The sequence below is a fragment of the Brassica napus genome, chromosome A6 (assembly GCF_020379485.1).
Source record: "Brassica napus cultivar Da-Ae chromosome A6, Da-Ae, whole genome shotgun sequence".
NCBI lineage: Eukaryota > Viridiplantae > Streptophyta > Magnoliopsida > Brassicales > Brassicaceae > Brassica > Brassica napus.
The window spans coordinates 11,672,164-11,697,912 of record NC_063439.1 but is presented as its reverse complement, the minus strand read 5'-3'; the positions used below and the strand labels follow the sequence as shown (position 1 = coordinate 11,697,912).

General features: G+C 38.3%; 5 protein-coding genes across 7 annotated transcripts; 2 read left to right on the top strand and 3 right to left on the bottom strand.

Moving 5' to 3' along the window:
* Positions 1-490: 490 nt before the first annotated feature.
* LOC125609937 lies at positions 491-1,327 on the top strand. Its single transcript, XM_048781557.1, has one exon. The coding sequence runs from the start codon at positions 491-493 to the stop codon at positions 1,325-1,327; it is 837 nt and encodes a 278-aa protein (XP_048637514.1).
* Positions 1,328-2,929: 1,602 nt separating this feature from the next.
* Positions 2,930-5,816, bottom strand: LOC125609936. The gene is made up of 5 exons (XM_048781556.1): positions 5,793-5,816; positions 5,348-5,359; positions 5,181-5,253; positions 4,836-4,981; positions 2,930-4,741 (listed from the first exon to the last, which is right to left on the bottom strand). The coding sequence occupies exons 1-5, from the start codon at positions 5,814-5,816 to the stop codon at positions 2,930-2,932; spliced, it is 2,067 nt and encodes a 688-aa protein (XP_048637513.1).
* A 1,705-nt stretch (positions 5,817-7,521) lies between these two features.
* LOC106347546 (transcription factor LUX) lies at positions 7,522-9,771 on the top strand. 3 transcript variants are annotated; one of them, XR_002652721.2, is made up of 3 exons: positions 7,522-8,587; positions 9,295-9,406; positions 9,589-9,771. XR_002652721.2 is itself a non-coding variant. In XM_013787112.3 (2 exons), the coding sequence occupies exon 1, from the start codon at positions 7,659-7,661 to the stop codon at positions 8,571-8,573; it is 915 nt and encodes a 304-aa protein (XP_013642566.2). In that variant the 5' UTR covers positions 7,523-7,658; the 3' UTR covers positions 8,574-8,587; positions 9,215-9,771. The 3 variants fall into 3 exon arrangements, 1 of the variants encoding a protein (XP_013642566.2); XR_001270731.3 differs by having other exon boundaries at positions 7,523-8,587; positions 9,215-9,406; XM_013787112.3 differs by having other exon boundaries at positions 7,523-8,587; positions 9,215-9,771.
* Positions 9,772-9,791: 20 nt separating this feature from the next.
* Positions 9,792-11,773, bottom strand: LOC106349558 (flavonol 3-O-glucosyltransferase UGT76E12-like). Its single transcript, XM_048734773.1, has 2 exons — positions 10,983-11,773; positions 9,792-10,907 (listed from the first exon to the last, which is right to left on the bottom strand). The coding sequence occupies exons 1-2, from the start codon at positions 11,434-11,436 to the stop codon at positions 10,030-10,032; spliced, it is 1,332 nt and encodes a 443-aa protein (XP_048590730.1). The 5' UTR covers positions 11,437-11,773; the 3' UTR covers positions 9,792-10,029.
* A 4,585-nt stretch (positions 11,774-16,358) lies between these two features.
* On the bottom strand, positions 16,359-18,138 carry LOC106347549 (UDP-glycosyltransferase 76E5-like). Its single transcript, XM_013787117.3, has 2 exons — positions 17,438-18,138; positions 16,359-17,342 (listed from the first exon to the last, which is right to left on the bottom strand). The coding sequence occupies exons 1-2, from the start codon at positions 17,913-17,915 to the stop codon at positions 16,498-16,500; spliced, it is 1,323 nt and encodes a 440-aa protein (XP_013642571.2). The 5' UTR covers positions 17,916-18,138; the 3' UTR covers positions 16,359-16,497.
* Between the last annotated feature and the right edge of the window lie 7,611 nt (positions 18,139-25,749).

Genomic DNA, 25,749 nt, shown 5'->3' with positions numbered 1-25,749 from the left:
AGTGCAAGACTATAGTCCTCTTATATCCAGAATAAGGAATAGGATATCTACTTGGACAACACGACACCTTTCTTTTGCTGGGCGGCTTCAACTTATTGGATCTGTGCTGTATAGCATCATAAATTTCTGGATGTCTGCTTTCCGATTGCCTAGTAAATGTGTTCAAGAGATCAACAGCATATGTTCTGCTTTTCTCTGGTCAGGGCCGGTCTTGTCAACACAAAAAGCTAAGATAGCGTGGGTTGATGTGTGTAAACCAAAGGAGGAAGGAGGACTTGCTCTGAAGAATTTAAATGATGTCAACCGAGTATCTTGCTTGAAGCTTATCTGGAGAATTTTATCAAATAAATATTCTCTTTGGGTGAAATGGATTTGGAAATATCTTATCAGGAAAGGATCCTTTTGGAATGTCAAGGAGAAGAGTTCTTTGGGATCTTGGATGTGGAAGAAATTGTTGAAGTTAAAGCCTTTGGCAAGGCAACTTTCGAGAATGGAGGTTAATAGTGGCTCGAATGCATCTTTCTGGTTTGATAGATGGTCGTCTCTGGGGACATTAATAGAGTTAACTGGTGAGAGGGGGACTGCGGATCTTGGTATTCCTATTAATAGTACAGTGGAGAATGCAATACAGTTATACCGGTCAAAGAGACATCGAGTTACTACCCTGCAGCAGATAGATCAAGAAGTGCTGTCTCTAAGAAACAGGGGGCTAACAACGCAGGATGATGTGTGCCTTTGGAAGCGAGTAAATGGGGAGTTCAGGGAGGGTTTCTCCACGTCGCAAACTTGGGACATCATTAGAGAAAAGTCGCCGGAGGTAACCTGGTCTAAAGGAGTTTGGTTTAATGGGGCCACTCCAAAGTTCTCTTTTCTTATCTGGGTTGCTGTCCATAATAGACTAGCAACAGGGGATAGGATTTTGCGTTGGAATCCTCAGGCTATGACTACTTGCTGGTTCTGTAAAGCGGCTTTTGAAACAAGAGACCATTTGTTTTTTGAGTGTGATTACTCTAAAGAAGTATGGTTGGAGACTATAAAGAACTTAGCAGGTAGCAGGCGTATATATAAGTGGTTGGAGGTAGTACGGGCAGTGGTTAATGGGTTTCAAGGAAGGCTTGTAACTTTCCTGTTCCGTTATTGTTTCCAAGCAGTGGCGTATGCAGTATGGAATGAAAGAAACCTGAGAAGATTAGGTATTTCTTCTCTGCCTGCTTCTTGTCTAATAGCCAGATTAGATAAGTTGATCAGGAATAGGATTACTTCTTTGAGAAGAAGAAAGGGAGGGAAATTTGACAAAGCAATGGAGCTGTGGTTTGATAGGAGTTAAGGAGTCAATTCAGTTTTGTATAGAGTTTACAGATTTTTCTACTTTGTATAGAAAGGGGGCAGCTTCAATTCTGTAACAAGGTTTTTTTGATTGGAATGAAATTTAAAATTCTTTCAAAAAAAAAAAAAGATAATATCTTCAAGCAACTCGATTTGGACAGCAATTGAATTTGCTTTGCTGGATGCCAGATTCCAATCATTCTCAGATAGCATGTATTCGTTGGACAAACGAAGAAGAGCCCTGTAATGTACCACAGTTTCCTTCTTCCCCTTATTGAAACCTTCGGCGGCATCACATCCGTAAACCTCCTCTATGGGACGCTTCATCATCTTCTTTGAACTTCCTTCCATTGAAACTTTGTCCTGCAACAAAATCGAAACTAAGATGTTACGATAAAATAGAAATAGAAAAAAGTTCATGAATTGAATGGAAAATGAGAAAAATCGAAAACTAACTTATATTGCAAAAGGATAAATCAGACGAAATGAAGTGAGTGAATAAAAGGTCTGATATCGTCCCTTATATTTATAGAACTAAAAGGAACTCTTCGATTATTGAAGTCAGTTAAAATAAACTCTTCCGTTACTGAAATAACCAATCATATAACAGCCAATCTTGACGAAAAGAAAATCTTCGGTTACTGAGTTACATGATGTCGTTTGGAAGAGACTCTTCGATTCCTGAGATATATGTTTGAACAAAAAAAAATCAACCATTACTCGTAGGAGAGTCGAACCCGGGTCGAACAAATGTTTCGGTATCATAGGTTTCGTGGTTTAGCCGCTAGGCTGAGGAGAATCATCTGTTAGTTGCTTCCACATAATTGAATTTAGCCATACAATTTATAGTATAATACATTGGAAAGATCTTTGATAGTTCAGGATGGGCTTCCAGAGTATGCATGAATAATATACATGAATATTAGTGTGCTTCTTTCTTAAACTAGAAAAAAATGAAATGAGATCAAAACTAAGAATTAATATCTACACATTTGGAAAATTTGATAATGTGATTTGCAAATTTTGGAGGAAAAAAAAATATATACACATCTCATAGGATTCGAACCTGAAGATGACTAGGAGGAAAGAGGGAATTAAGGTGTAGTAGCCACTAGGCCAAGTTAATTTCAATCATTACATGTTGTAAGTAAAGTAATATATTTCTTTTATTTTTATTCAACTTAAATTTTTTTTAAAAACTCTGATTAGTAGCGGAATCGAACCCGGGTCGAGTCAAGCGTTACAATTTCGACAGATAGGTGTTTTAGCCGCTAGACCGAAGAGAATCATCTGTTACACTTTTCCACATAATTATTTTTAACAGAAAATGTTGTATTATAAACCTTGGAAAGAAACTCGGTATTTCTGGATGGGATTCCAGAATAGTTGAATATTACTGTGTTTTTTTCTAGCAAAGAAGTTTAAACTAAGAATTGAAATGAGATCAAAAGATAATGTTGTATATTACAAAAGTTGGAAGAAATCATACTTATTCAGGATAGGGTTCCAAAAGAAAAAATGTATATGGTCTTGTGCATATCATGTAACCATCAAATAGCCAACATCCAAATAATAATCGATAAAAATGTAAAAATGTAGAACTTCATCCTATAGGCCTCTGGCATGTGATCTTGTTGTGCCCTCCTGTGCCACATCTGCTGCACTTGTGGGACTGAGATTTAGATCCAGGAACCCCAAACTCGCCAACGGATCTCTTTCTCTTTGTAGGAGGGCGTCCACTTTTCTTTTTGGTAGCTGGAGGTGGGCAAGACAGTTCATCAATATTCTCTAGATAGGTGGACGTTGACAACTCTCCACCAGGATGTATGCTTTCAGCATAAGCTTTAGCCCACGTTTTTGTCAAGTGAGAAGCATCAACAAAACGGTTTTTATCTCTCTTGATATGCTTAGCAGCAGCGATGGCATGGATGCAGGGGATCTTGTCAATGTCGAAAATATTACATGTGCAATGCCGCTTCTCCAAGTCAACAACAAACTTCATTGTTTCATTCTTCACCTCAAACTCGCTTCGATCAACTTGATACACATTCAACAACATTGCGGCACCTAACCTAGATACCAATTTCTGCACAACTTTTGGAGTAACCAGGTGCTTATGTTTCGCAGCCGCTTCGCGTCGCTCAAAAAACCAAGTGGTCATCGTCAATCTGATAGTTTCAAGGAGAGAGATAATGGGCAACTCACGAGGCATCCTCAACATAGAATTGAGAGACTCTGCAATGTTGGTAGTCATGATATTATACCTGTTCGCAGGCGCATAGCTTCGTGCCCACTTCCTAAAATCAGACTCTTCCAGATACTTAGCCAATTCAGGACATTTATCCTTTATGTCCTTGAAGATTAACCAGAACTCGTGACACGTATAGGCATCAGCAGCGCTTTCCACCAGAGGTAGCAACCCAGTCTTCGCATATGTAGGAGTGATGTTGCGGAGCAGATGGATCCTGCAAATTCCATGGTGAGATAAGGGATATACATCCTCCAACGCTGAAGAAATGGAGTTAGCCCTGTCTGATACAAAAACAAGATCCGAAGCGTCCGGGATCTTCTGCCTCAAACTTCTAAAGAACCATTTCCAAGAGGCGCCGTTTTCTGCGTCAACCACTGCAAAGGCGAGAGGATATAGATGATAATTCCCATCTTGAGCACAAGCTGCCAATAAAGTCCCATTGAATTTTCCCTTCAGAAATGTACCATCTACTGCAATAACTCTCCTCATCAATGAGAATCCCCTTATCGATGGACCAAAAGCCACAAATGCATACTTGAACTTTCCTGCAGCATCAACATGTTGATAAGTCAAGGAACCAGGGTTTGTTTCTGTGATTTTATACAACCACCTAGACAAATTGTAATAGCTGTCTTCAGGAGTCCCTCTAACCAAAATCTGAGCTTCTTCTCTCACTCTCCAAGCTTGTTTGTAATTGATGTGAACACCATGCAGCATCCTGACCTGTTCAATGATCTGTTTCGGTTTGAGACCTTCCTTTTTTTCTCCATAATTGCTGGAAATCAAAGAACCCAACAACTTTGCAGATGCTTGTCTGTGATTGGCTTTCCTGTGTGTTGTATCGCATGTATGCTCATGAACATACTTTTTAACAACGAAAAAATCTGAAACAGGTAGCTTGATAGCACGCATCCTCCACGTGCAATTTTCATCAACACAACTCAAAAGCACTATTGACTTGTTAGAAGAGACAGTCTTGTACTCAAACTTCCACTCTAAAGCCCATTTCTTCATCCTCAACATCAACTCTCTCTTTGTCTTAAAATAGCTATTCACCTTAATATCGCCAGCTCCTCTCGTGGTTGGTGAAAGTCCAATATGGACAGGGCTAAAGTCCGGAAGAGCATTCAGAGGAACTGTAGAAACACCTTCATATAGAAGACTCTGCAAAAGTCAAGTAGTTCTGTAAGGCATAATACTTGATTATGAAGCATATCATGCAAACACAAACAGAAAAAGGGAATTAGGGACAATGTACGTGTTTTTCACTCTGCACAGTAGAAAGAATCACTGGATTGGCATTCAATGGAACAGTAGAAGCAAATGTATCAGAAGCTTGAGTGTTACAGCTAGCTGGATCAGTACTAAAATCCGGAAGAACATTCAGAGGAACTGTAGAAACACCTTCATATAGAAGACTCTGCAAAAGTCAAGTAGTTCTGTAAGGCATAATACTTGATTATGAAGCATATCATGCAAACACAAACAGAAAAAGGGAATTAAGGACAATGTACCTGTTTTTCTCTCTGCACAGTAGAAAGAATCACTGGATTGGCATTCAATGGAACAGTAGAAGCAAATGTATCAGAAGCTTGAGTGTTACAGCTAGCTGAATCAGTACTAAAATCCGAAAGAGCATTCAGAGGAACTGTAGAAACACCTTCATATAGAAGACTCTGCAAAAGTCAAGTAGTTTTGTAAGGCATAATACTTGATTATGAAGCATATCATGCAAACATAAACAGAAAAAAGGAATTAAGGACAATGTACCTGTTTTTCTCTCTGCACAATAGAAAGAATCACAGGATTGGCATTCAATGGAACAGTAGAAGCAAATGTATCAAAAGCTTGAGTGTTACAGCTAGCTGGATCAGTACTAACCTGCAAAAGTCAAGTAGTTCTGTAAGGCATAATACTTGGTTATGAAGCATATACTTGGTTAATCATACAAACCTTAACACACAAACGACAGGTTTCATCAAATGCTCTAGTCTTGGAAATGAAAGTTCTGAGCTGACGAGTATTACCTATCGAGAGTGGGGGGAAACTTTCAATAATACATTTCATATCCAATGAAAAACCATAATTCAAACTGATTTCTTCCTCTTTAACACTAAAATCTACAGAGACAATCTTCATCAAATCTTCATACAGTAGATCTTCTTCTATGGAAATGATTGATGCATTCCTCTTCAAATCAACAAGAAACTCCCACTTGGGAGATTCTTTTGAGATCCATTGTCCACAGATGCACAAAACTTCTATTGTTCTACAAAATCAACTTCAATTCATCAACAAATGAATAATATATAACAAAACCTAGATAATGTATAACAAAATGAAATGATTCAAACCTTAATCAAATCAGACACACGAGAGAGAGAATGAGATGAATAGACGTAGAAACGACAGATCAATTGAGAAACGACGACGACGACGATAAATAAACGGAGAGACGACGACGACGGATCAACGGAGAGGCGAAGACGACGACGGAGAGACGACGACGACAACGACGATGACGACGACGACGACGGAGAGACGACGACGATGACGACGACGACGAAAGACAGCGATGAGGAGAAGAAGAAGCGATGAAACGAGGACGGCGACAATTGATTTCAAATTTTTTTTTTAAATTACTTAAAGAAGAGGGCATAAGGGTAAATTACCCCTTTAATGAAACCTATTTTTGTGACTTCTGATCCTGAGTGCTAGTTTGGGGAGGAAAACTTTGTTTGGTATTATTTGTGTCATTTTCTCTACATTTAACTCTTACTCTTTAACTTATTACTACTTTCATTTCTATCACCTGTGACTTTTTTTTTTCCTTACATCATCTGTTTGTATTTCTAACTAATTATCTTTTTTTTTTGATAAACTAATTATCTTCCTTTACATTTCATTAAGCAATTTACCTAGCTCACATCTATATATATATAACATTTATTTTACATAATTAGTTAAAAACTCACTTTATACTTTTCGATAAACTATTTAGACAATAAGACACCTATATTATTTAAAAAAAAATTAAAATCAAAATTTTAAAATTCAAAATAGTTTAAGATTAGTTTTTTTATATAATATACTGGTACCAAATTTAAACTTAATTTTGTTAGTTATTTTTATTGTATATTATTATATTGATTAAAAATAATTAATTTATAAATATATAGTACCCCCGATTAAAAACATTTCTGGATCCGCCATTGAGCGGGAGTGTTCTAAGGAGGAGTAGCGAGGTCATTGACCTCGATTGGGGAGGAACTGAGAGATAACAAGATCACACTCGAAAATAATAATTAGAATCAAATAAACTCTAACTAGTATATAGTCACTCGAAGAAGATGAGCGGATAGTTTGCAGTTGCACAACGGTAAAAGACATAAAGAGAAAAGAGACCTTTTCTCAAATATTTTATGGACCGGGCCCACATGCCCATTTATTATTATATCAGTATTACGAAGATGGGCATCGAACCATGTGGAAGCCGACAGAGCGGTAGAGCCACACCTTGCGATATCTCATTTTGATTTAATTCGCGACTTCGTTGCCACTCTGTGCCGTTAGATTGATCCTTTGACGTTACTATAAATATCTAAAAACATGATCCAACGGCTCAGATATCGAATTGTGTGTCAACAATGTACATAACTCATCACCGAATCTCTATCCTCTTTTCTATCTCCAGCTGGCCGAACCCACCGGATGTGCCCGCTTTCTCTCTTGGGCTAGCACATGCAACTTGGTTGGACCTTCTTAATCCACATGATTCATCTTACGAGCCCAGTTTGGTAATTAGTATTTAATCGGCTACAACGCGCGTATCCTGCTCTTGTGACGTGTTATAAAGGCATTGGTTGTATCAAATATCTAAAGCGTTAGTCGGTCGGAGATATTAAGAAGATCAAAAATATCTAGCTAACTCGTCCACGTTGGCACTAACACAAAGCCATCTGGAATTGGACATTGCGCTTTTTCTCTTAATCTTTTTGCTTTGCTTTTCTTCTCTCTCTCTTTTGAAAATTGCTCATCTTCACAGACCAAACTTCTCCACGAATCTTTTTCTCCGATCTGAATGGGAGAGGAAGTGAGGATGAGCGATTACGATGTTTCCGGCGAGGGAGATAGGGTTCTTGAATGGGAGATGGGGCTACCTAGCGACGACGATTTGACATCTCTTTCTTACTCTCTGATACCTCCTAATCTCGCCATGGCTTTCAGCATAACTCCAGAGAAAAGCCGTACGATGGAAGATGTGAATCGCGCATCGGAGACGACGTTCTCGTCGCTGCGCAGCGGATCTTCAGGTCTCAACACCTCGTCCTCTAACAATAACAGCGTCGCGGCGGAGGAGGAAGATCGAGTCGGATCGAGCAGTCCCGGATCGGATTCGAAGAAACAAAAGACATCCGGCGATGGTGTGGCGGCGGCGGCGGAGGAAGGAGATTCGGGAACTGAAGATCCTACTGGGAAGACACTGAAACGACCGCGTTTAGTGTGGACGCCGCAGCTACACAAGAGATTCGTGGACGTTGTGGCTCACTTAGGGATTAAGAACGCAGTGCCGAAGACGATTATGCAGCTGATGAACGTCGAAGGATTGACTCGAGAGAACGTCGCGTCTCATCTCCAGAAGTACAGGCTCTACCTCAAACGGATGCAGGGGTTGACGACGGAAGGTCCGTCTTCTTCCGACAAGCTCTTCTCCTCGACCCCTGTGCCTCCACAGAGCTTCCAAGATATCGGAGGCGGTAACGGCCAAGGGAACGTATCCGCGGCTGTGCCCTACGGAGGGCAGCCGATGATGCAGATGCCTGTCTATGCCCATCATATGGGTATGCAAGGGTATCATGATCCTTATCATCAGAACCTTCAGCATCATCTTGGAGCTGGAGGGTTCGAAGCTAATCCATATATGATGCAGCAGAACAAGTTCGGGTCCATGGCGTCTTACCCTCCTGTTGGGGGTAGAAGTGCGCATGAGAATTAAAATGAATCGATTTGGTGAGCTTGTTTTTGCTCGTGGAACTCTCATAGTAATTAGTCAAAGTTTCTATCTTTTATTTAAGTACAGTTAATATATATCCTTACACGATTTGATTGAAATTTTATCAAGTTTCTTGTCTTTGCTATAAATGGTATACAATAAAGTCTTGGGCTTTTTAACTTGTTCTGGCGCATTTTCATTTTGACAAAGCTAACCATCAAGTAACAATGAATAGCAGATGTTTGCTGTAAACATAAGAGTGAGTGTTCATGTGCCATTTTGACTTGCTAGTGTTTTGTGTGCTTAATGTCATATGTAGTGCTGTACAAGTACACTACCCTTCTTGTTTGTAAATAGAAAGATAGTCACCACCACAGTAGTGATAGTTTCATGTTTCTCTGGTTTTGGTAAATACATATACATTTCTTGTCTCTATTTACCTAACCATATCTTGCTTGTAAATGTATTGTAATTTAATTGGAGAAGAGATGCTACTTGCTGTGAGTTTATACATCGCAGAAGCCTTTTTTTCTCCCCTACGTTTTGCTTTTCTCAGAATAATCCATTTCTTCAGGTTTAGTTATATCGTTCTTGAATCCTCTGTATCTTCCCAGGTCTTGATCGTACTTGGATTATTGTTACAGGTTCTTGACTTGTGTCCGCATCAATATGTCTTTTATCTTTTGCCGAGTTTTTTAACCAAGTCCGCATTGCATCTACATAGGAGAGATCATACAACATATCATTTCGAAGCTAGACCAATGAGCATTCTTGGAACACAATGCATACTTGGGGACTTCTGTCAGGTTTCGTGTACTCATTTTCTAGATTGTGAGGTAAGTCTCTCATGTCTCGTTTCTTTGCTTTGTTAAGGGTTTATTTCTTTAAGATGGCGTCAAACATAATCTTCATGTTTCTTTACTTTTCAATATACGAATCAGTTTATCTTTTAAAAGGAGAGCTCATTTTTGTCCAATCAAATTGCCTCACATATGACGACCTTTTATTTTCTGTAAAGTAATAACCTTTCATTGGACTGGAGAGCCACGTACCAATGAACTTCCGACACAAGGGAGAAAGTGACATTCCAACAAAAGCGAAAACTCTTTTTTTATTCTTTCTTGCTGACATGAGTTATTTGTTTCAGCTACGTATGGTTCTACTTTGAGATCTATATAATAATTTAAGACCTTTTCGTCTCCGGTATACGATCATACTCTATTAAAAAGAAAAAAAAATCATTTCCATTAATATACTATCCTCTGGACATCACACATTCAGTGACAACCTTATCCTCATTTCACTTGTGTCACCCGTTTGATTTTTTTCCTTGAAAAGTAAGATTCTCCTAGAATAGAAAATTACAAAGATTTCTTGATATCCACCCAAGCCATTCAGCCGCTGACCAACCTGCTTTAACCTTATGTTTTCACTGGCAAGTTATGGTGAATAATTTTCTTCACAGAGTCCTCAAGAAGTTGACAAACTCCTCTAGCGAGTTGTGTGAAGAACCTCCACTTCTAACGGAACGTCTTAGTTTCTCCTTCAAGGTGACGGCTCTCTTCCTCATTTCTTCTCCTTCTCCCCCCACCATTAACCTCCTCACAGCTCTCTCTACCGCTCCTCTGTCTAGATCACCTTCCACTTGCATCCCTATTTTCCAAACACACTCCAAGTACCTCGCGTTCACCTTTTGATCACCGGTAAACGGTTTGCTGATCATTGGAACTCCTTCCCCGAGGCTTTCTAGCGTCGAGTTCCATCCACAATGGCTCCAAAACCCTCCTACTGCAGGATGAGCAAGCACTTCTTTCTGTGGTGCCCATTTTACTATGTAACCTTTATCCAAAACAATATCACTGAACTCTTCAGGCAAGGACTCTAGCCACCCCGAACCGCGTATTGACCCTGGCCGGATCACCCATAAGAAGTTTTGGTTGCTAGCAGCCAATCCCGAAACCATTTCCATCACTTCATTGATTTCCATCAAAGCTAAGCTTCCCAAACCCACGAATATCACGCTATTTTGCTTTTGCTTGTTCAACCATTCGATACAGCTCGTGTCCTCTTCAAGCAGACTCGTGGGAGCTGAGGCCACCATATGAAGAGGGCCTATAGGATACACCGGAATTTCTAGTGATTCTTGCAGACAAAACAGAGAAGAGCTCTCTAGACAGCTCGACGTGTTGATTATCACAGAGGAAGCTGTCCGTTTGTCAACTGCGTTCCTATACAGCTCTGTTATGCTTTCTAATGGTGCCCGACGTGAATCCGGAAAGTCTCTGTACCTCAGGGGATGAAACTCCGGCACTAGCTCGTCTTGCTTTTCTTTAAACTCTGCGAAAAGATAAAAGAATCAGACTAGTTACAAGATCTTAGACACTAAATGGAAACAGAGAAGTTCTAGAGTACCATTCAAGAACTTGTCGAATACAGAGCGGCAAAGAAAAGCTGTGGCACTTGTTGTGCTGAAAATAACGGATGGGATGTTAAACTCTTTAGCTGCAGCTTCTGCAAAGTACAGGAACTCGTCGTAGATGACACATGAGATGTCGTTACCATGTTGCAGCAACAACTGACCCAGACATTCCTTGAAACCCACGTGACACTCTTTGTTGAGCTTAAGGGCCAACAGAATTTGCCCGAGATTCTCGAGATCAGACTCCGGTAAGCTTTCTGGAATGGTGATAAACTGAAAATCAGTGAAGTCATCTTGAGGGCTAAAGTAACTGAATTTGGTCTGAGCAACTGTGATTGAGAAACCCTTCAAGTGAAGAGCTTTCGCAAGTTGCATCATTGGAGATATATGTCCTTGTGCTGGAATTGGAACCAACACTAGCCTTTTCCTCGCCAGTTTTTCCTCCATTTTTCAAAACCTACAAAACAAACTAAAATGGTATTATTGAAAGAAGTATCTTTCTCATATAACAATCACCTTTTGAAACAGAGATATAGATGGATCAAAGCCTAGAAAGTGAAGGATCATTTCAAAAGTCTCAAGACCAGATCAATTGAGAGAGAGAGAGATTGAAGATGATGGAATTGGGCAAATCATGTGGGCATGCTCACGTTCCCCAAAAAGCCAATAATTGTGTTGTTTGGTTTGTTCTGGCACACATGTAGTTGGTGGATTTTTGCCAATATCCTAGTCATTCATAGATATATATATATATATATATATAGTTTTATAAAATAATGAGATAAAGTTTAAAATAATATTTACTTTACTTATATTGTTATTTTTTTTTAATTTTTTTTAACCGGAATACAGTATCGATTACAACTATCCGACAAAAAATCGCTTTAATCCATCTCCAACTAGATTTTCTTACACAAATCTAATATGGCGTAATTCATTAGTCGATTATATATCTCTACGAAATCGTTCACCATTCTCAACTGAAGTATCCAAATCTCGAGAAGGTGGAATTAATCCGGTTTTATCCAAGTTGCCGGTGTCTTCCTTAGACTAAGAAGTCACCACCGCCTTAGTTGTTTTAATACCGGAATAGCTGTGATGACTTCGTCATCGCCGTAATTAACTCGTTCAATGAAGAAAAATATCAACCAGACAAAAGGGAGAGGAGTTCATACCTCACAAAATAGAGAACTCGACAGCAAAAAAAAAAATCTCTTACGAACAAAACGGGCTGCGAAAGAGAAAAAATGTCTGAGCAAGAGCTTTGGACCTCCAAAAAAGAATAGGAATAATCTGCTCAAAAATCAAGGAGCCTTCTAACACTGGGGTAATCTACTTACTTATTGTTGTACCAATTAAGAACATGATTAGTGAGAAGTTTTCACATGAATTCTTAAAATATATTAACTAATACATGTTTGTAAAGTGGTTTTGGGATCTCAAAATCACGAGAACACTTTGTTAATTGATTTTGAGATTCTCTTTCGAGTATCCAATCCTGTTCGATTCAAGTTAATTCAGATTTTGGTGTTTCGAGTGTATGGAATTTGACCCCATTCAGATATCCTTAAAGTTCTGTTAGGATTCAGTTTGGGTTTCTTTGAATCTGGTTTGGGTATAGTAACACATCTAAACCCAATTCAACCGTTTTAACTTCGGGTTCGATTTTTCATCAGATTTTTGTTACCCAAATACTGGTTTGTGATTCAAAAGTACACACTTTAATTCATATAATTGACAAGTTTAAACAATTTTCACTAACAAAAGTTTGGTGGAATAATTTAGAAGTAGTCGTTACGAGGAGAAAAACTTAAACAAGTTAAATTTAGCAACTAACTAGTTTATAAAAATAAAAAACATTATTTAAACTTAAAAATAAATCAACATTGTTTAATCTTCAAAAGCAAAGCTATTCATAATTGAACTTTAAATTCAATTGTCAAACATAAAAGAACTCTAATCTTTAACCAAATACAAAATGTATTTGAGTTAATTACACTTGTAACTGATACTTACTTTAGGTACTAAATACTATTTAGAGTATTTTATATATTTATTCGGGATTGTGTTCAGATTTAGTATGAGTTTCTTTCGGGATTTTGAATTTTTCGGATATTCATTCGGGTTCGGTTTTTACAGAAATACCGTAGAATAAGATTCATTCGGTATGTCGGATTCAGTTTGGATTCTTTTTAAGCGGGCTACGCTTAATTCAGGTTTTCAGATTCGATTTACTTACCCACCCACCCCTAATACCCTTAATACAATAAAAATATTTATCAATACATATACTTTAGAAACTTTGTTTAAAAATCCCCAATTGGGATGCTCTAACAAACCAACCGATAAACCAATATAGTGGTTTACTAAAATTCAATAGAACCGAAATAGTAAATTTAAACTTACCAGTTGTGATAGCTTATTCTGATACTGATTTTTTCACATACTCAGATTGTTAGGCTTTAGAATTGGTGTTCCCAAATGTTCCAAAAAGCTTCCTCACCAGCTATGTCGCTGCATCCAGATCCTAGTATCCCTCTCAACATGACTATGTTCCTCACCCAGCTATTGGCCTTATCTTGGTCAATTTCTTATGAGTCTTTTTTTTTTGTTTTGAATACATGAGGTCTGGGGCCAAAGCCCTTAATTTTCTTAGACTCGAAACCACAACATATAGTATTAGTTTCATCTCATCGGTCACTCGACCTGAGAACTTCTGACACAATTACCAGAGTCTTTTTCATTTGAGTTAATGACCTATAGTCCCTCACCAGAATGTGTTGCTATCAACTGACTCGGCAAGCTCCTCTGCTTCGCCGGAACAGAGGAGTCAGTCTATCCCGGGCTCTGTTTCATCTCGTGGAGACCAGACTGACTCAGAAAGAATCTCAGGTATGTTAAATTCTAACTCGGTAACAGATACTCACCAACCCGAAACACTACAACCCACCGACTCCACACCATCTCCTAGCCTGAGTCCGTCACCATTACCATCTCCGTTATCACCACAACCTGAGCCACCCAACCCACAACCTGAACCACCTAACCCACAACCTGAGCCACCAAACCCAGAACCGCAAAACCTACCCGTCAATCACCACTCTATGCAGACCCGCTCCAAAAACAACATCCAGAAACCCAAAACAAAATATTCCTTAACCATACGAACCACCCCTACTATCCCTACCACACTGAACCAAGCTTTGCGAGATCCCCGGTGGCGTAACTCAATGTCAACTGAGTTCAATGCGGTTACTGCTAATCACACATATGATTTAGTTCCTCCAGCTCCTAATCAAAATGTGATTGACACCAAATGGATACATACTATTAAACATGATGGCAGGTTAAAGTCAAGGATCGTTGCTCGTGGCTACAATCAGCAATATGGTATCAACTACGCTGAGACCTTCAGCCCTGTAATCAAGTCAACCACGGTTCGCTTGGTGCTGGAACATGCTGTTCGCCACGACTGGACAATTCGGCAGCTGGACGTTAATAACGCGTTCCTTCAAGGAACCTTGCAAGATGAGGTGTATGTTTCTCAACCTCGCAGTTTCATTGATAAGGATCGGTCTACTCATGTGTGTCGTCTCAGAAAAGCTCTCTACGGCCTTAAACAGGCACCGCGAGCATGGTATGAGGAACTTAAACGGGCTTTGTGTTCCATGGGATTTCGAAATTCTCTAGCCGACACGTCCCTGTTCATCTATCGTCAAGGCCAGCAGGTTGTCTATATCTTGGTATATGTCGATGATATACTGGTTACGGGAAGCAATCTGCCTCTCGTCAACAAGTTTATTGCTACCTTGGCCTCTCGGTTCTCCATAGAAGATCTCGGTCACATCTCTTACTTCTTGGGTATAGAGGCCACGCGATCATCAGCTGGTCTCCATTTGATGCAGCATAAATATATTCTTGATCTTCTCGCGAAGACAAAGATGGAAGATGCGAAACCAGTCTCTACACCTATGGCCACACATCCTAAGCTCACTCTTTCCTCTGGTGCGCCTCTGCTGAATCCAACTGACTATCGACAGGTTGTTGGCAGCCTCCAATACCTATCGTTTACTCGGCCAGATATAGCATATGCAGTAAACAAACTCTCCCAGTTTATGCATAAGCCGACAGACGATCATTGGCATGCTGCGAAACGAGTTCTCCGCTATCTCGCTGGTAATTTGTATTTGGATACGGAAAGACTCTCCTTCTACTCTGCACGCTTACTCTGATGCTGACTGGGCCGGAGACCGTGATGACTATGTTTCCACCAACGCTTTCATCATTTACATTGGCACTACGCCAATATCATGGTCAGCGAAGAAGCAAACAAGTGTTGCTCGATCATCTACTGAGGCTGAGTATCGTGCCGTTGCCAACACAGCGTCTGAACTGCAATGGATATGCTCCCTCATGCACGAACTCACTATTGCCATTCCCGCAGCTCCGGTGATCTACTGCGACAATGTCAGGGTAACATACTTATGTGCGAATCCAGTGTTCCACACCTGAATGAAGCATGTGGCGTTGAACTATCACTTCATCCGCGATAATGTGCAATCCGGGGCTCTGCGTGTCGTTCATCCGCGATAATGTGCAATCCGGGGCTCTGCGTGTCGCTCATGTCTCTACCAAAGATCAACTCGCTGACGCATTGACGAAACCTCTCCCTCGTACACGATTCCAAGAACTGTTCTCCAAGATTGGAGTCCGTACACAGCCTCCATCTTGCGGGGGCGTGTAGATATAGAAAGTAGATTGTGTAGTTATTATACCTTGATACACAAGTTCTATTGTATTGTATAGATATCGTGTACTCATAATGGAATAAACTCATTCAGCCAATTACCTTAGACCTTTGTAGGAGGAACTGTGAATTGCTTAATCTTTAATTGAGTTTTTCTCGCCTGAGAAAACTATTTTGACTCGTATAGTCATATATGCTGTCATCTTTTAGGGCTTAGGTTATTATCTTATAGTTTTATTTTCTATTGAAACTGTATCTTAAGAAGGTTTTCAACCAAGAACTTGGAAGCTTGCGTTCGAGAGCTCAAGAGATTTAAATCGTTCTTCTTTTTTTTTCTTGGCCTAATGTAACTGATCTATAAGATTAATAGAAAGAAGCGTCTTTCTGGAATAAATATCAGATTCTCAGACTTGTGTATGTGATTCATCCATACTACGTTTTCTTGGCCTTATTTACTACATGTTGCACATGTGGTGGATGATGTATGTGAGTACCATGAGGCGGTTACAAAAGCGAAGATGCTTCTTACTTCTTGATCTTTCCTCTTGTCGTTTTTGGTTTCATGTAAGATTTTCCAAACAGAAAAATTGTTTATTATGCAACAATTCCATTTTAGACAAACTTCCAAAAGAGACTCTTATTTGATTTGAATTGCTTTTTTATTTAGATAAAGAAGAAAACCAAGTACTGTACTTCAGAAATTTTGTAAGCTTGTTCTAAACAAATTCAGTGATCTGTAATAATGAATAAAGTGCAGCTTCTCACTCTGTCTTTAAGTACTTGGCCAGCTCATCCAATGCTTTGTATGAGGAGCCTCCAATTCTTACAGAGGCTTTAAGCTTCTCTTTCAGAACAAGAGCTCTCTCCCTCATGCCTGCAACTTCTCCATCCACGATCAACCTCTTCACGGCTCTCTCCACCCCTGCTCTTTCTACTTCACCTTGAAGCTGAAATCCTATTCTCCAAACACTTTCTACATATATTGCGTTTAACTTTTGCTCCCCTTTGAAAGGCCTGCAAATCATTGGAACGCCTTCCACAATGCTCTCAAGGGTCGAGTTCCATCCGCAGTGGCTCCATAATCCTCCCACTGCTGGATGTCCAAGTACTTCTTTCTGCGGTGCCCATTTCACAATGTATCCCTTTTCTAGCACAATCTTACTAACTTCCTCTGGCAGTGACTCGGAGATGACCCATAAAAAAGGCTGGTTGCTATCACACAATCCCCAAGCCATCTCCATAACTTCCTTTGCTTCCATTTGAGCTTTGCTTCCAAAGCTTATGTATATGACTGACCTCGGTACCTGCTTGTTCAACCATTCGATGCAGCTTCTGTCCTCTTCCAGTAAACTAGAATTTGCTGAAGCTGTAATGTGAAGAGGGCCTAATGGAAAAACTGGAATATTGAGTTCTTGTTTCAGCCATGATAGAGACGAGCTCTCTAGACAGCTCGCCGTGTTGATGATTACAGCGGAAGCCGTTCTTTTGTTAAATACTTCCCTACATATCTCTAGAAAACGATCCAGTGGCCCCATTCCTGAAATTGGTAGGTTTTTGTATCTTAATGGATCTAAGTTTTCCACCACCTTGTCTTGAACTTCAGGATCTGAAAAAATATATATATATTTTTTTTACAAATATAAACCTCTGTTTAGTAAAAAGACGGGGTTGCAGAATGGTGAATAAGCTAGTACTGGATACCTTCAATGTCAATCAAGAACTTCTCGGCATTGAGTTTGCTTAAAACACAGCCACAAGCATGATTTGTAGCACTGGCAGTGCTTAATATGACACTTGGGATCTTAAACTCCTTAGCTGCAGCTTCAGAGAAGTACATGAGCTCGTCATAGATGATGCAGGCGATATCATTGCCATTTTGTAGCAACAACTCAGCTACACAGTCCTTGAATCTTGCCTCACTGTTTTTGTTGAGCTTCATCAGAAACTCGACTAGTCCGAGGCTCTCTTTTTGATACACCGGTACGCTTTCTGGTATGGTGACGAATTGAAAGGTAGGGAAGTGCTGAGAAGAGCTGACTTGATTGTATGCTCCTTGAGCAACTGTAATTGAGAAGCCCTTAAAGCTAAGGGCTTGTCCGAGTTGCATCATTGGAGTTATATGCCCTTGTGCTGGAAATGGAACCAACACTATCCTTCTCTTCTCTGCTATTTTTTCCATTGCTTTAACTTATTTTTTCTGCACCTCCTTCGTATCTCAAAGCAGACATCCCTTCATAAGTGATCGGATCCATATTATTATTAAAATCTCCTTAGCCAATAATTGTTTGGTTTGTTCTGGCCAACATGGAATTGGTGGATTTTTCCACATGATCGCATGTTCTCTTTTGACATTTAAATAAAAATAATATAACTTATAAAATGGCACAACTACAGTTACAGTTTGTAAAACGTAAATAATTCTCTGCACGGTGTTCTGGGATTTTGTTGTGCATTTATGAGAACAAATTGAAAATTATAAATTGAAAAAATGAGGTACAAAATCCATATATAGGGTAATTCTCTCGGATATCCTTTTTAAAATTTTTATCACTAAAATAGCTCTAAAAATGATCAAAACAGCTTTTTTTAATTTTTAAAATTAATATTTTATTTTTTAAAATTTGAAACTTCACCCTCAGAACCTTACCACTCAACTTTAAAACCTAATTATAGATTAGTTAACTTTAGGATATAATGTATATTTGCCGTTTAATAAAATTTATATTGGTCATTTTTATTCTTGAGTGCTATTTTTGTAAAAATAAACTAAAATGACTATCCTGAATAATTTTTCTTTTATATATGGATTCTTTTTAACATATAGATGATATTTGTACTTTTAGAGAAAATCTATATTATTAAAAATGAATTACTTTTAGTACTGTTTGAAAACATGGATAGCGGTATAAATGAAAATTGTTTGCAAAACATGGATAGCAGTATAAAAAAAATAATGTTTTTTTTTTGTAATAATTTCATGAACATAATTACATTAATTAACTTTCCATATTTCAGTCAGTTTAACAATTTCATTAATTATATTACTTTAATAATACATCACATCATTAATTATATTACCATAATAATAATAGTGCATGTTTTAATTTATTAATTAATCAACATTAACTATGTACCAATTATAAAATAAAAATGTAAAATAACTGGGTTTTACATATGGTTAAACGTTCGGTTTAGTTTGTTTTACTAATTTTTTATTATTTTAGTTTCAATCGGTGGAAAATTACGTAGCCAAAAACATAACTCAAAGACATATTTTTGCGAATAAAATAATAAATTAAATCAAAATAACAAAAATGTATTATATTTATTGTCACTTAATTTTCCACTCCATATAATTATTTTACTAAATAAAAAACTCTTTCTTTTTTACTTAATTTAGCCAAACACATAGAAATAGTCATTTTTATTAGTTTATAAAATCAGTTAAGCATGAAAATTGACTATTCACTTAGGTACGTGTTGTTCTTTTCAGGTATTTTTTTTTTTGAAATTAAGTTCCGCGAATATTATAAATTTATGTGTGGGTTTTGAGTTAGATCCTTCTAGGTCTGTATGAGTTCAGTCCTGATGTATAAGAACCTAAAAATATCTAAATAACAAATGTATCTGAAACAGATTCAGATATTTGCACCAAAAATAACCATATCACCCGACCCAGTCCAGGTCTTTTGAATACCATTAATTATATTACGACTCATCTAAAATATATAACACTAATTATGAAAATCAAATATCATTGTATAAGAATGTAAAAACCAATATCCGCAGGGGTGCACGGATCAATTCCTAGTTTGTTTTTATGCCCACAATTTAGATAATAATTAGCAAACTACACATGTAACCTCCCGGGTCCGGACCTAATAATAAAATCTTGTTACATTTTTTGACATTGATTAAGTATAATTTATTGTTTAGCTAGATTATAGGAAATATTTTTTAAATTAGTAAACATAATTTGTTATACTTTATTTTAGGAAAATGGATTAATTAAACTATAAAAGACAAGAATACTAAAATGTAAGTAAATTTATTACTTCAGTGACATATGAGTGTAAATAATTTGAAAAATTAAGGGTTAATTTATATTTGTACTTCTATTTTAATAATATAGACTAGATTCTGACCCGCTCTTGAAAGGGCGGATATATTTTTTGTTTATGTTTTTCTTTGTGAAATTTAATATTTATATTTATGTTATTTTTTGTAATCATATTTGTGTTTAATATTAATTTAATATCATTTTGGTAACTATATTAAATATGTCAAGTTGCATGACTATACACTTGTGTCATATGCATATCATAAATTATTTTCACTTTATCCTAAAGTTTGTAACATATTATATTTTCTTATTAGTTACCTAACATAACTAATCAAGAATATTTTGTATCCAAAAAACCCGACTCGGAATCGACTTGAAAATAAAAGTATCATACTCTATTAGACCTGGGGTATATATTCAAACAGTTCTTAAAGTATATATCCCAAAACCAATATCAAATCCAACCAGCACCGTAAACCGAAGAATTTTTTTGAAAAATATATATTTTTAATATATTATGTTATATATATACATATATATGGGTTAATATGTTCCTCACTGACTGTAAGTAAAATCACATTTACTAAATATTTTTTAATCGATTCACCTATTTTAAACTCGTTAAACTAAAATTGTCACCCTCACCGTCTAGAGTAACAAATGTTGGTGTCAGCTTGAAGATAGCTTGAAGAAGAAGCTATCCTAATCCCATCAAGATTTGAATATCTATTAGGATTAGGAAATATTGTTTTGTGTTTATCCTATTGAGATTAGGAACAATATAGTCATATATATACTGATGCATATTGAGATGCATATGTGTGACTTTTGATATTGTGATTTGTGAGTTGTGAGTTTGATTAATAAGAGACGGACTTCTTATTAAAGCTTTGATTGTGTGATTCTATATTTGGTATCAGAGCCTTATATAAAAACCATCTGATTGAATCATCTGACTGCATTACTAAGACAGCGACAACCATGGAAGACGTGAAGGACATACCCGGAGAGAACAACAAAGATACCGGCCCTGCCTCCATCAAATTCCCAATGCTAACCTCCTCTAACTACACAGTATGGGCCATGAGGATGAAGGTAGCTCTTAAAGTTAGTGAGGTCTGGGAAACAATAGACCCTGGAACTAAGGATGAAAAGAAAAATAATAAAGCAATCGCATACTTGTTCCAGTCTATACCGGAAGCTTTAATCTTGCAAGTTGGGGAGATTGATACAGCAAAAGAAGTATGGGATGCAATAAAATCAAGAAACGTTGGAGCTGAACGAGTAAGAGAGGCTAGACTACAAACTCTTATGGCTGAATTTGATAGATTGAAGATGAGAGATGAAGATACAATTGACATGTTTTCTGGAAAGTTATCTTAGATATCGTCGAAATCTGCATCATTGGGAGAGATACTAGAAGAGCCTAAGCTTGTGAAAAAATTCCTTAAAAGCTTGCCAAGAAATAAGTATATTCAAATTGTTGCTTCTCTCGAGCAAGTTCTTGACTTGAATACAACAAGTTTCGAAGACATAGTGGGCAGATTAAAGGCATACGAAGAAAGAGTGAGTGCAGAGGAAGAAGAAAAATCTGATGATCAAGAAAAGTTAATGTATGCTGCTAACTCGGGATCAAACCAAGAAGGTTACAGCAACAACTATGGTAATAATCGCGGTAGAGGACGTGGCGGAAGATCATCATGGAGAGGACGAGGTCGCGGCCGCTCCAGTAACTTTGAGCGCCAGAGAGAGGCGTATAGACAAGGACAGGGACAGAACAGAGATATCTCTCACATTACATGTTTTAAGTGCGATAAGCTTGGTCATTATGCATCTGATTGTCCGGAGAAGGAATTGAAACTCCAAGAAACCTGTGAGAAGAAGGAAGATGATACACATGAGGCTGATGAACTGATGATGAATGAAGTAGTATATCTAAATGAAAGGAAGGTAAATCCAAAGAATTTTGAGACTAACTTGGAGAATACATGGTATCTCGACAATGGCGCGAGCAATCACATGAGCGGGAACAGACTATTCTTCCAAGATCTTGATGAAAGCATTACTGGTCAAGTGAGATTTGGAGATGACTCGCGCATCGACATAGTAGGAAGAGGTTCCATACGTTTTACTTTCAAAGGAGGAGAGAAGAAAGTGCTTAACAACGTATATTACATACCGAACCTTAGGAGTAATATCGTGAGTTTGGGACAAGCGACTGAGGCTGGCTGTGAAGTTCGTATGCATGATAATACTCTTCTGTTGTTCGATCGATCAGGAGAACTAATGGTAAAAACCACTAGATCAAGCAACCGTCTCTATAAAGTAACCCTACAAGCTGATCAAATCCGTTGCCTGCAAGTAATGTCTAGTGACTCGTCTAAGTGGCACGCACGCCTTGGACACATCAACACAGAGTCGATGAAGCTAATGATCAACAAAGAACTGGTCTTAGGCATTCCCAAGCTTAACATTGACAAGGAGACATGTACGACATGTCTACGCGGGAAGCATGCTCGAGCATCTTTTCCACAATCAACGACATATTGAGCTTCAAAACCACTTGAACTCGTCCATGGTGACTTATGTGGACCTATCACACCGTCTACTCCGGCTAAGAAACGTTATGTGTTTGTCCTTATCGATGATTACTCTCGCTATATGTGGACAGTGTTACTAAAGGAGAAAAGTGAATCGTTTGAAAAATTTAAAAGTTTCAGGATGATTGCTACACAAGAAACTCAGACAGAGATCAAAACTTTCAGAACGGATAGAGGTGGAGAGTTCACATGAGTTTCAAACTTACTGCGATAAACACGGCATCAACAGACACTTAACAGCACCCTACTCACCTCAACAGAATGGAGTGGTTGAAAGGCGAAACCGAACTCTTTTGGAGATGACGAGAAGTATCTTGAAACACATGAATCTACCAAACTATCTATGGGGAGAAGCTGTAAGACATGCCACCTACTTAATTAACTGAGTAGCAACGAGATCTTTGGACGGAAAAACACCATACAAAGTTCTAAGAATGCGAAAGCCTTCAGCCATCTCAGAGTGTTCGGATGCGTGTGCTACACGAAAACTGATTCTGCAGGGAGGAAGAAGCTTGATGATAGGTCAAGAGCGCTAGTACACCTCGGAACCGAGCCTGGAACAAAGGCTTATCGCCTCCTTGATACCACAAGCAAACGTATAGTAGTGAGTCGGGACGTATGTTTCTTGGAAGAGAAAGAATGGAGCTGGGATAAGAAAGAAAACGACGAGACAGAAGGGTTCTCTGTGATGATAAAGGAATCGAATGATGACCCGATCGCAGCTAGTGAAACTACGAATGAGACCTCGACTGCTAGTGATGAAGCTCGTGCTGATATAAGTGATGAAGAAAACGATGATGGAGATGTACAACCACAGTTGCGAAGATCAACACGAGAAACTTCAAAACCAACATATCTTGATGATTATATACTACTTGCTGAAGCAGAGTGTGAGCAACTGCTAATGGTAATCAATGAGGAGCCTTGGGATTTTACAGAAGCTAAGGAACTAGATGTCTGGATCAATGCTTGTAAGGAAGAAATAGTTTCTATCGAGAAGAACCATACATGGGACCTGGTTGAATTGCCTACTGGTGTAAAACCTATAGGTCTTAAGTGGGTTTTTAAGATAAAACGTAATGCTGATGGGAGTGTTATCAAATACAAAGCACGATTGGTCGCTAAAGGGTATGTTCAGAGGCATGGCATAGACTATGATGAAGTGTTCGCACCAGTAGCACGAATTGAGACTATACGATTAGTCATTGCACTTGCGGCTTCAAAGAATTGGGAAGTTCATCACCTTGATGTAAAAACGGCCTTCCTTCATGGAGAGTTAAAAGAAGAAGTATTTGTCACACAACCCGAAGGATTTATTGTCGCAGGGAAAGAGAAGATGGTGTATAAGTTAAAGAAAGCACTTTATGGTCTAAAGCAAGCACCAAGAGCTTGGAATGCTAAACTAAATCAGATTCTCTGTGGTTTGAGCTTCCTTAAGTGCTCAAAGGAGTCTTCTCTGTACAGGAAAGAAGCAAAGCGAGGTTTGTTGATAGTTGTGGTGTATGTTGACGATTTGTTGGTCACTGGATCATCACTTGCTATGATATTAGAGTTTAAGAAAGAGATGTCAAAGAACTTTGAGATGAGTGACCTTGGAATATTGACATACTACTTGGGAATAGAAGTACAGCAACATGAAGGATACATTGTGTTGAGTCAAGAGAAGTATGCGATGAAAATTCTTGAGGAAACAAACATGAGTTCATGTAATATGACTCACATACCGATGGATATAAATGTGAACTTGTCCAAGTCATCTAAGGAGAAGACTGTCGATGAGAAGAGTTATAGAAGGAACATTGGATGCTTACGATATCTGCTTCATACGCGTCCTGACCTGTCTTATTCAGTAGGAGTTCTCAGCAGGTACATGGCGGAACCCAAGGAGTCTCATGCCGCGGCTCTGAAACAGGTTTTAAGGTACTTACGTGGAACCTGCTCCCTAGGACTCCGGTTTAAACGAAGCACGGACTTGAATGTGATAGGCTATAGTGATGCCTCACACAACGTCGATGCCGATGATGGGAAGAGCACCACTGGTCATGTGTTCTATCTTGGTGAAAGCCCTATAACCTGGTGCTCGCAGAAACAAGAAATTGTTGCATTATCTTCATGTGAAGCTGAGTTTATGGCTGCTACGGAAGCTGCGAAGCAAGCAATTTGGCTTCAAGAGTTGTTTAGTGAAGTTGTCGGCGAAGACTGCAAACGGGTGACAATAAGGGTTGATAATAAATCTGCAATTGCCTTGACAAGAAACCCGGTGTTTCATGGGCGAAGCAAACATATACACAGAAGATTCCACTTCATAAGAGAATGCGTTGAGAATGATCAAGTAGAAGTCGAACATGTTCCAGGAACTGAGCAACGAGCTGATATACTTACCAAGTCTCTTGGTAGAACTAAGTTTGTCGAAATGAGGATCCTTGTTGGTGTTCATGACGTGTGCAAGAGTGAGTTCAAGCTTAGGAGGGAGAATGTTGGTGTCAGCTTGAAGATAGCTTGAAGAAGAAGCTATCCTAATCCCATCAAGATTTGAATATCTATTAGGATTAGGAAATATTGTTTTGTGTTTATCCTATTGAGATTAGGAACAATATAGTCATATATATACTGATGCATATTGAGATGCATATGTGTGACTTTTGATATTGTGATTTGTGAGTTGTGAGTTTGATTAATAAGAGAATGACTTCTTATTAAAGCTTTGATTGTGTGATTCTATAACAATTACGTAAAGAATACCATCTATGAATGGATGACGAGATTCCATATTGACTATCTTAAGATTTTTTCCTATAATTGGTCTCTTCATAAGTATAATTTTATAAATAATACTTCCATAATAATATCATCTTAAATAGTGATCTTAAATGGGCATTGAAAAGCATGCTTCAACATTCAAACTGCCAACACTTTGGTACAGATTGCAAGGACCTGATAGCTATGATAAAGGAACCCCAAGCCTGGCCAAAGTTTTCAACGGAGCTGGAAGCCATTCAAATCATCCTCATGTGTTATTCGGACTTCAAGATCACCTACATGCCAAGAACACAGAATGAAATTGCTGATTCTTTAGCTAGGAATGCTCGATCTTTTCATAGATCTCTTTGTTTTATTGGTTGTTCTATTCCGGTCTGGCTACCCAGACCACCTCATGTTTGAGTAATAGAATAGCCGTTTGTTGACAAAAAAAAAAAAATAACAACTAAACACGAATGGTTGTGACTTGTGGGCTTGTTCTGGGGTAATGATATATGTCTTTCATAAAGCATGATAAATATTACATTTCTGTTTATTATCGCTTTTGTTGAAACTGAATTTTTGTGTATATCTAGCTCAAAATAGACGTT